General features: G+C 46.2%; 2 protein-coding genes across 2 annotated transcripts; both read left to right on the top strand.

The window, feature by feature from the left end:
- The first annotated feature begins 7,262 nt into the window (after window positions 1–7,262).
- Window positions 7,263–8,155, top strand: LOC124259365 (collagen alpha-3(IV) chain-like). Its single transcript, XM_046693491.1, has 2 exons — window positions 7,263–7,749; window positions 7,986–8,155. The coding sequence occupies exons 1-2, from the start codon at window positions 7,263–7,265 to the stop codon at window positions 8,153–8,155; spliced, it is 657 nt and encodes a 218-aa protein (XP_046549447.1).
- A 1,974-nt stretch (window positions 8,156–10,129) lies between these two features.
- Window positions 10,130–10,885, top strand: LOC124259438 (collagen alpha-3(IV) chain-like; the record flags this gene model as incomplete). Its single annotated transcript, XM_046693579.1, has 1 exon — window positions 10,130–10,885. A coding segment is annotated over exon 1 (756 nt), but the record flags the coding sequence as incomplete, so codon positions are not given.
- Between the last annotated feature and the right edge of the window lie 320 nt (window positions 10,886–11,205).

Genomic DNA, 11,205 nt, shown 5'->3' with positions numbered 1-11,205 from the left:
ATGAGGACTTATATTAGTAAAAAGATCCTTCATAGATCGGGATTTGAAATAGATATCCCTTGTGATGGAGTACTCAACACAGTCAAGCAAGACATGCTTGACCGTGATTCGTTCATCACAAGGGATACAAAACGGAGGATCGTCACCTTTTAATAGGTACTCATGCGTATATCTCGTGTGGCCAATACGACATCGTCGTATGATGACCTCTTCAAATCTGGACTGACAACCCAAGTAAGTGTAACCGATATAGGGTTTTATTTCATGTAATTTATTGATACCTACTTGGGTGTCCCACTTCTTTTGCATCAGATCACGGATATAAGATCGTATAGCAGCTTTGTAATCAGAGTATGGGATCAGAAGTGGTGTCACAGATTTGTTGAGTGCTGCCTTAGCAGCAATATCAGCCATTGTGTTCCCATAAATGCCAAAGTGGCTGGGTAACCAACAGAAGAAGATGTCGCATTGGCCAGTAGCAAGTTCATTGTACAATTCAATTATTTCTAATAAAAGTGGATGTTTGCAAGAAAGATTTTTAATAGCCTGAAGACACGAAAGAGAATCTGAAAAGATGATATATTGTTTATATTTACGGTGTTTATTAATATATTTAAGAGCTGTTAGTATTGCGTTTGCTTCTGCTGTGAAAATTGAACTGTCATTGGGTAATCTGGAAGATATTGTTTTGGACCCAATGACAGTGGCACAAGCAACCGCGCCACCATCCTTGGACCCATCTGTAAATAAGGATTTATATGTATTATATTTACTTTTTAATTGATTATGTTCTTGTTTATATAATAAGTCATTAGTTTCTGATTTTTTAAATTTAGTGAGTGTTAGGTCGACTTGTGGCCTAACCAATTGCCAAGGAGGAGAAGAAAGAAGACGGGAAGGAGCTATATTTTCCAGCTCAATGCCGGCAGCAGCAATAAATGGCTTAATTCTGAGCCCAAGAGGCGGAACAAGAGAAGATTTTTTGTTATACAAATCCTCATAAAGAGGATTAAAGACACAGTGAAATGCAGGATTAGACTCGTTAGAATATAATTTTGTAATATATTGTAATGATAATTTTATACGGCGTTGGTTAAGAGAAGGTTCATCTGCCTCGACGTAAAGACTGTCAACAGGAGAAGTTCTGAATGACCCAAGACAAAGTCTCAGACCTTGATGGTGGACTGAATCTAAGAGTTTTAGGTTGCTTTTACAGGCTCCACCATATACGATGGAGCCATAATCAAGTTTCGAGCGGACCAATGATCGATATAGGTGGAGGAGGGTAGCTTGATCCCCTCCCCACTTTGAGTTGGAAACAACTTTCAACAAATCAAGGGCCTTCAGGCATTTGGCTTTAAGTGATTTAATATGCGGCAAAAAGTTAAATGGGAGTCGAAAATTAGACCCAAGAATTTGGCCTCCTTAACAACTTTGATGGGTGTGCCATTTAAAGATAGTTCTGGATCTTTATGCGGCTTATATTTTCTACAAAAGTGTAGACGATTAGTTTTGGACTTGGAAAATTTAAAGATTTATTTTATTTAAACACAACTGCAATCGCCGTTCAATAATTATTTTACCACGACAAGAAATATTAAAATCATCCACAAAAGTGATCCATCAATTGAATCGTTTAAAACCTTTGATAAACTGTTTATCTTGATACTAAACAATGTGACAGACAAAATACTGCCTTGCGGGACACCCTGATCCTGATTGTAATGGTCAGACAGGGTTGAACCCACTCCGGACTTGAAATTGCGTGTCAGTTAAAAAGTTGGATATAAAGTGAGGCAAACGGCCTCGTAATCCAAAATCATGTAAATCTTTTAAAATCCCATGTTTCCATGTCGTGTCGTATGCTTTTTCTAAATCGAAAAAGATCGACACTGCATGTTGTTTATTAATTATGGCATTTTTAACAAAAGACTCTAAACGTACTAAATGATCGATGGTACTACGGTTTTTACGGAAACCACATTGTATATCAGTTAATAGGTTATTGGTTTCCAAGTACCAAACAAGTCGATTGTTGATCATACGTTCCATGGTTTTGCAAACGCAGCTAGTCAGTGAAATTGGTCTATAATTAGAGGGATCAGTATGATCACGTCCAGGTTTAGGTATGGGAACAATAATAGCATCCCGCCACCACGAAGGAAAATTTCCAGATGTCCAAATGTCATCAAAAATATGTAAGAGCGTCTCTAAACATGATTCAGGTAAGTGCTTCAGGAGTTGATAATGTATGTTATCAGCCCCTGAAGCAGTATCATGAGCCTGATCAATAGCAGTATGAAGCTCATGTATCGAAAAGGTTTCATTGTAGTCTTCCCCATTATCTGAATTGAAATTAAGAGATTTCTTTTCCTGCTGTTTTTGATATTTTTGGAATTCAGGTACATAATTAGATGAGGAAGAATGTTTGGCCAACGTCTCACCAAGTTTATTTGCAATATCTGATTTATCAGTCAATAACTGATTCCCATCTTTGAGATGGTGAATGCTAGATTTAGAGCCCTTACCCTTGATTTTCTGGATCATATTCCACACCTTTGAGATAGGTGTGCGCGAATTAATTTTGAGAGTGAGTGAGTGAGTGATTATTTAACGTCACATCGGCAATATTTCAGCCATATCGTGACGAGAACATTTGTCATTGAAATGTAATATGTGTATAATATAAAACACCTGCCGACGAAGGGCAGACAATACAAGATAAAAACAGGCTATAGATCGCCAACAACTGAAGGTCGATCAGTGTGCCATACCATCGTCGCATGATGACCATACTAGGGACCATGGGGACTTACAGTACCTTGGCTACCTGCATGGACCCTAGTTGGATTTACACCATCGAAGTTTTAAAACAACTCAGAATATCACAATTAGATTTTAAAACTAGTGTGGAAGGTTAAAACTAATAGCACTATTAGGACAATACAAGATAAAAACAGGCTATAGATCGCCAACAACTGAAGCACGATCACCATACTAGGGACCATGGGACTTACAGTACCTTTGGCTACCTGCATGATAAAGGGACCCCTAGTTGGATTTTACACGTTCCATCCCTTCAGCCTGCTGGCGATTGTAAGAAATGTTAGCTACAATTAAAATGACAAATATGCTACGTTTAAAAATCCTGGTAAGTTTAAATTGACTTTCTTATCAGAAGTTTTTTCGGACCTACGTACCCTCTCAGGAGGACAATAATTTTTACTGCTACTTCAACCCCTTTGAGGGTACAGCCACTAACAATCTCAGTTACTAATTTAAACTACCAATAATAAAATATATATGCTGATCATATAGCTGCTGGAAGCCTGATTGTTGGAGGTGCGATGGATGCATGTACAATGAACACAGCAGAGTAAATACAATGTGTAAAGTTATGCGGACAGCAACAACTTCAGATTGGTATTAAGGGTAACGGGGCTGGAAATAACTCCTTGTCGTATGAAAATAGAAGATCCGCCTGGAGTCTTTATCTCCAGGTGGAAAACGAATGATAACAGTTGTAACCTCGTCTCAAAATCAAATTGATCAGTCGGTTAAGATAAGTCCTTGGAGACACAGTGCTGATGGTTGTACCCGTACCAATAACTGTATCTCATTTAAATTCCCCATCCTGCAATCCACTGGATTATATTAGATGAATTACTCATGGTGGTTCAATGGGTGATCTCTCACGGGGACGGTGGATACCCTCACAGCACTCTGTGATGACGGAGTAACGTCCATGTCCAGAAGGCTCCAGGTCGGATAGTGCACTCTGCTTGAGAGGGAAGTCCCAAGTGATTGTTTCTATGTAACTTTTTCCTTCTACGTTTTGTAAGGTTGGTAGGTTGTGATTGCTCTGAGATTGGCTGTGTGGAGTCTGGCTCTCTGCCTGAGATGTCGAGGGTTGTGTAGACGTTTGACTATTATTAGTGGGACTGCTCAACGTGGTAGTACAGTCGACACGGGTCGAACAGATTTGATCCATAAACTGGCCTGATGATACCGATGAAGTCTGGCTGGCCTTAAGACAGCAGCTGGAATAAGTCACAGGCTGACTGAGAATTGTAGAGTCTTCTAGCCTCCAAATGTGATGTTTTTCTCGTATTTTAGAAGTAATTTTAGATTCTGTTGCCAAACAGGACAAAGTTTTGAGGGTGCCTATGGTATGACAATTTACACATTGCAATGCTTCTTCACAATCAGGATTATCGTGGCTATCACAGCGCTGGCAAGCCACAGAACGAGTACAGCCTTGGGAGCCATGTCCAGTCCTATACAAAACATCGGAGTGGATTGGGGACATACACCTCCACCCTGATGTTGACATAACCAGCTTTGATCGATTGCGGTATTGTAGAACGTGCAAAGCGACCAAGTACGTGTTAGTTTGCCTCGATGGTTGAATCAGCCTTCTTCTGGTGAAAACGTTTCACCGAAGTCACACCTTGGCTATATTCGTTTACTAAATTTACTGTCAGGGTGGTTCTGCCCTAAACAATAACTCAGAAACATACAGAATTCAGCGGTCAACATCACCAGATTGGCCCATGAGCCACCGATCTGGCATAAGACTCTCAGGGCATAGTATATAATTTGAAATACAAGCATTCATTCTCACAAATGTACAAACACAATAATTGCAATAAGTATGTTGTCCTAGCGTGACCAGCCGATTGATAGAAGGGCCGATTCTAAGTCTAGGTGAAGTTGGGCCAGAAGTGTGTGTTAGGAACACGGTTCCAGGATCCTACTGCCCTCAACCACCAGGCTACCGTCCTCCACCGACACAGGGGCGCAAACCCACGGCAAACGGGTTGGTGGACCATATATCCCCCCCGGGTCCACAACGGGGTGAAGGGCGCTTGGCGTTACCCAGCACCCACCACGAGGAGGTGGCCCTTCATGGGTGCCTAATTTTTGAGACATAGTTTCGCCAAGAGTGGCGTTTATTTTGCTTGAAAGTACGTCGTGCTTTAGCGTTTAAAATTCTAAATTTGTCTAAATTGTGGACGGAAATAATGCTTAGCTTTCTTCCTTGCCTTCCTTACCTGTTTGCATTCGTCGTTAAACCATGGTTTCGTACGTGTGGAAATGCAGAGGACTTTTGGGATACACTCGTCAGCAATGGTATTTAGTTCATCTGAAAACATTGTATGGCATCAGGAATATCAATAAAAAGTTCAGGCTTTAGAGCTATCAGCACAGAGAATTTCATATAAAGGCCAGTTAGCCTTTTAAAAAATTCCATCTTGATGATGGAGGAACGTCAGATGGATTCACAGGTTTTAGTATTGTTGGGAAATGGTCACTTCCACAAAGGTCGTCGTGGACTGACCATTCGAATTCACTCAATAGGTTGGAGTCAGTAATAGATAAATCAAGAGCTGAATATGTTCCTGTGCCAGGATGTAAATAAGTATTGTCACCGTCATTATAAATGCATAAGTCATTATTTGAAATGAAATCCTCCAGTAATTTACCCTTGGCGTTTGTAGTAGATCCACCCCAGAGTGGGTTGTGGCCATTTAAATCACCCATGATTAAACAGGGTTTAGGTAGTTGATCATAGAGAGCTTGCAGATCTGTAAGGTGAACAGTTGATGAAGGCGGGATGTACAAAGAACACAAGGTAAAAGCAACCTGTAATTTGTTTTAAGTGGAACAGGGCTATGGATAACATTGTTCCTCACCAGAATTGATGCTCCACCAGAAGCTTAATCACCAGGAGGAGAAAAATAATGATACCCATTAAACTGACGTAGATCAAAATTATCTGTTTGTTTCAGATAAGTTTCTCTTGTATGCTAAAACGCTGACGGGTAAAAAATCTTGGACTAATAACTGTAAATCGGTTATATTAGACCGAAGTCCTCTGCAATTCCATTGTATTATAGGTGAAGGTATCATTTCTTCGGAGGATGAACGGAGATCTACCCTCTCACCTTCCTTGAGGGTGACAAGCTAAGTGCCCTACCATGGCTATGGTCTGACACATCCATCTCCTCGAGAGATCCAAACTTATTAAAAGCTGGACCTGATTATTCGTCCCTTTAGGGTTCTGGTTACTTTGAGTCTTTTTTGTAATGTTTTCACTGTTTGTTTCTGGATTTGTTCCTTGCTGGTGGTTTGATACGTGTTTCTGGTTGAGATGATTGTTTCTGAGATTTAGATGAATCCTTCTCAGAAGATATCTTTGATTGTATGATTGTTTGTGATTGACATGTGGTTTGTGAACTGGAGGTCGTTTGGGTTGGCTTCAACTGAATCTCAACTGATAGCAATGTAGGAGCGGATGTCATCGCCCATGTGTAGTCGGTCTGACATCCTACTGAGTTGCATGAAACACGTTTAGGTTTGGTGACCGGAAGAGATGAAGAAACAGTAGCAGAGTAAGTAGGGCCAGATGGTGCCTGTGCAATTACAATCTTCTTTGCTTCTACAAATGAAATGTTGCTTTCGTGCTTCACGCGTGATATCTTAGACTGAAGTTTCCAAGTAGGGCATTCCTTGGAGGAGGAGGGATGACAACCAGAACAATTAACACATACATACGGGAGGTTTGTCACAAACGTTTGAATTCTCACATGATCCTGCACACATCGATGACAAGCTGCTTGATTACGGCACGATTTGGAACCGTGGCCATATATTTTGGCAGGTATAGCATCTCAAGGATTAGGGATAAAAGTATCCACCCTCAAGTTGCAATACCCAGCCTTCAAAGATGTTGGATGTATGGAAAGGCAGAAAGTAAACAGATAAGTGTTAGTTTTGTGACTTCATAATTCTTTTACAGTGAAACGTTTTACACTGGCAAGCCAATGATCCTGTGATTTGACACAAGGCTTGAACTTCACGAGGCCGAATGACAGCACGTACTTTCTGCTGCTTTGCATGTGCTGCTTCGTGGTTTTATGGATGCAACAATTTGATTTTCGAGGTGGGGAGGTGGTACTTTCTTAAAAAGTAAAGTCTCTGTTTTACTGAAATATTAGTGCCCCTTTTTCTTTCTGGCGATGGGCATCGAATCATCAAGCTTTCCATTTTTGTATTATGTTGGAGAAAATAATTAAGCTTCTGAACATGTAGAAAATGCTGATCTCAAACCACAATCAAGCTCCCCTTTCCTTGAAATGGTTGCTCCCTAATGGGGCACTATATAACACAGATACTTTCACAGATCTGTCTCGCATGTCGTTTATCGCATCGCAATTATTATTCGCTATTCACTATTCGCTTTACTAGTACTATCAGCCATGTTTCCTTTTTCACGATCTTTAGGTCTGATGCAGCAGGCTCCGCCTGCTCAGGGACCTCTCAGCCTGCCCAAGGAGCCCAGCCTGCTCAGGCACCTCAGCCTACCCAGGGAGCCCAGCCTACTCAGGGACCTCAGCTTGCTCAGGGACCTCAGCCTACCCAGGGAGCTTAGGCGATCCAGGGACCTCAGCCAACCCAGGGAGCTTAGGCGATCCAGGGACCTCAGCCAACCCAGGGAGCTTAGGCGATCCAGGGACCTCACCACCTCATCCAACCCAGGGAGCTTAGGCGATCCAGGGACCTCAGCCAACCCAGGGAGCTTAGGCGATCCAGGGACCTCAGCCAACCCAGGGAGCTTAGGCGATCCAGGGACCTCATCCAACCCAGGGAGCTTAGGCGATCCAGGGACCTCAGCCAACCCAGGGAGCTTAGGCGATCCAGGGACCTCAGGCGATCTAGGGACCTCAGCCAACCCAGGGAGCTTAGGCGATCCAGGGACCTCAGCCAACCCAGGGAGCTTAGGCTCTTAGAAAATGCTGATCTCAAACCACAATCAAGCTCCCCTTTCCTTGAAATGGTTGCTCCCTTATGGGGCACTATATAACACAGATACTTTCACAGATCTGTCTCGCATGTCGTTTATCGCATCGCAATTATTATTCGCTATTCACTATTCGCTTTACTAGTACTATCAGCCATGTTTCCTTTTTCACGATCTTTAGGTCTGATGCAGCAGGCTCCGCCTGCTCAGGGACCTCTCAGCCTGCCCAAGGAGCCCAGCCTGCTCAGGCACCTCAGCCTACCCAGGGAGCCCAGCCTGCCCAGGGGCCCAGCCTGCTCAGGGACCCTCAGGGAGCTTGCTCAGGGACCTCAGCCAACCCAGGGAGCTTAGGCGATCCAGGGAGCTTAGGCGATCCAGGGACCTCAGCCAACCCAGGGAGCTTAGGCGATCCAGGGACCTCAGCCAACCCAGGGAGCTTAGGCGATCCAGGGACCTCAGCCAACCCAGGGAGCTTAGGCGATCCAGGGACCCTCAGCCAACCCAGGGGAGCTTAGGCGATCCAGGGACCTCAGCCAACCTAGGGAGCTAGGCGATCCAGGGACCTCAGCCAACCCAGGGAGCTTAGGGCGATCCAGGGACCCTCAGCAACCCAGGGAGCTCAGGCGATCTTAGGGACCCTCAGCCAACCCAGGGAGCTCCAGGCGATCCAGGACCTCAGCCAACCCAGGGAGCTATAGGCTCTTTAGAAAATGCTGATCTCAAACCACAATCAAGCTCCCCTTTCCTTGAAATGGTTGTTCCCTTATGGGGGGCACTATATAACACAGATACTTTCACAGATCTGTCTCGCATGTCGTTTATCGCATCGCACTATTATTCGCTATTCACTATTCGCTTTACTAGTACTATCAGCCATGTTTCCTTTATCACGATCTTTAGGTCTGATGCAGTGGCAGGCTTCCCCTGCTCAGGGACCTCCTCCTCAGCCTGCCCAAGGAGCCCAGCTCTGCTTCAGCCACTCAGGCAGCCAGCCCACTAGGGGAGCCCAGCTTGCTCCAGGGACCTCAGCCTACCCAGGGAGCTTAGGCGATCCAGGGACCTCATCCAACCCAGGGAGCTTAGGCGATCCAGGGACCTCATCCAACCCAGGGAGCTTAGAGCTTATAGGGCGATCTAGGGACCTCATCCAACCCAGGGAGCTTAGGCGATCCAGGGACCTCAGCCAACCCAGGGAGCTTAGGCGATCTAGGGACCTCAGCCAACCCAGGGAGCTTAGGGTGTCCAGGGACCAACCCATCCAACCCAGGGAGCTTAGGTGATCCAGGGACCCTCACCCAACCCAGGGAGCTTAGGCGATCCAGGGACCTCAGCCAACCCAGGGAGCTTAGGCGATCCAGGGACCTCAGCCAACCCAGGGAGCTTAGGCGATCCAGGGACCTCAGCCAACCCAGGGAGCTTAGGCTCTTAGAAAATGCTGATCTCAAACCACAATCAAGCTCCCCTTTCCTTGAAATGGTTGCTCCCTTATGGGGCACTATATAACACAGATACTTTCACAGATCTGTCTCGCATGTCGTTTATCGCATCGCAATTATTATTCGCTATTCACTATTCGCTTTACTAGTACTATCAGCCATGTTTCCTTTTCACGATCTTTAGGTCTGATGCAGCAGGCTCCGCCTGCTCAGGGACCTCTCAGCCTGCCCAAGGAGCCCAGCCTGCTCAGGCACCTCAGCCTACCCAGGGAGCCCAGCCTGCTCAGGGACCTCAGCTTGCTCAGGGACCTCAGCTTGCACAGGGACCTCAGCCTACCCAGGGAGCTTAGGCGATCCAGGGACCTCATCCAACCCAGGGAGCTTAGGCGATCCAGGGAGCTTAGGCGATCTAGGGACCTCAGCCAACCCAGGGAGCTTAGGCGATCTAGGGACCTCAGCCAACCCAGGGAGCTTAGGCGATCCAGGGACCTCAGCCAACCCAGGGAGCTTAGGCGATCCAGGGACCTCAGCCAACCCAGGGAGCTTAGGCGATCCAGGGACCTCATCCAACCCAGGGAGCTTAGGCGATCCAGGGACCTCAGCCAGGAAGCTAGGGACCCTCAGGCGATCCAGGGACCTTAGGCGATCCAGGGACCTCAGCCAACCCAGGGAGCTCAGGCGATCCAGGGACCTCAGCCAACCCAGGGAGCTTAGGCTCTTAGAAAATGCTGATCTCAAACCACAATCAAGCTCCCCTTTCCTTGAAATGGTTGCTCCCTTATGGGGCACTATATAACACAGATACTTTCACAGATCTGTCTCGCATGTCGTTTATCGCATCGCAATTATTATTCGCTATTCACTATTCGCTTTACTAGTACTATCAGCCATGTTTCCTTTTTCACGATCTTTAGGTCTGATGCAGCAGGCTCCGCCTGCTCAGGGACCTCTCAGCCTGCCCAAGGAGCCCAGCCTGCTCAGGCACCTCAGCCTACCCAGGGAGCCCAGCTTGCTCAGGGACCTCAGCCTACCCAGGGAGCTTAGGCGATCCAGGGACCTCAGCCAACCCAGGGAGCTTAGGCGATTCAGGGACCTCAGCCAACCCAGGGAGCTTAGGCGATCAGGGACCTCATCCAACCCAGGGAGCTTAGGCGATCCAGGGAGCAGGGAGCTTAGGCGAGGCGATCCAGGGACCTCAGCCAACCCAGGGAGCTTAGGCGATCTAGGGACCTCAGCCAACCCAGGGAGCTTAGGCGATCCAGGGACCTCAGCCAACCCAGGGAGCTTAGGCGATCCAGGGACCTCAGCCAACCCAGGGAGCTTAGGCGATCCAGGGACCTCAGCCAACCCAGGGAGCTTAGGCGATCCAGGGACCTCAGCCAACCCAGGGAGCTTAGGCGATCCAGGGACCTCAGGCGATCTAGGGACCTCAGCCAACCCAGGGAGCTTAGGCGATCCAGGGACCTCATCCAACCCAGGGAGCTTAGGCGATCCAGGAACTTCAGCCTGCCCAGGGACCCCAGCAAACCCAGGGATCCCAGGCTACATCAACATCACATGGCATGGACCGGGCTTCGTCGTCATCGACACCATTTGCCACCCCAATGTCGACCGCACCCTCAGCCACAGTTATTTGAGGACTTTAGTGAGATTTTATATTCATCATCTGTTGGTGATTAAATTTTCACATTATGAAAGATTTCTGCAATAGACTGGAATTTGCTTTTGTCATCAATATATTGAAACAGTACATTATACATCTTTACTGTTGTCCGAAACACAAGTAGCGTCGCACTCAGAAGCGCCGACATTTCCAGTGCAGAGTCGCGTCCCTTGGTCACATCAGAGGCCTATGATCATGGGTTCGAATCCCGTTTCCTCCCGATTGTCTTTCTGGATTTGTCTGCCCCAAAGTCGTCCTCGTTGGTTTCATCGTAATCGTTAACCTGTGACACCTACGTCACT

Source organism: Haliotis rubra, unplaced genomic scaffold, assembly GCF_003918875.1.
Source record: "Haliotis rubra isolate DU_JTF1 unplaced genomic scaffold, ASM391887v1 Scf72, whole genome shotgun sequence".
In the NCBI taxonomy this organism is placed as follows: domain Eukaryota; kingdom Metazoa; phylum Mollusca; class Gastropoda; order Lepetellida; family Haliotidae; genus Haliotis; species Haliotis rubra.
This window is presented reverse-complemented; position numbering and strand designations above follow the sequence as displayed.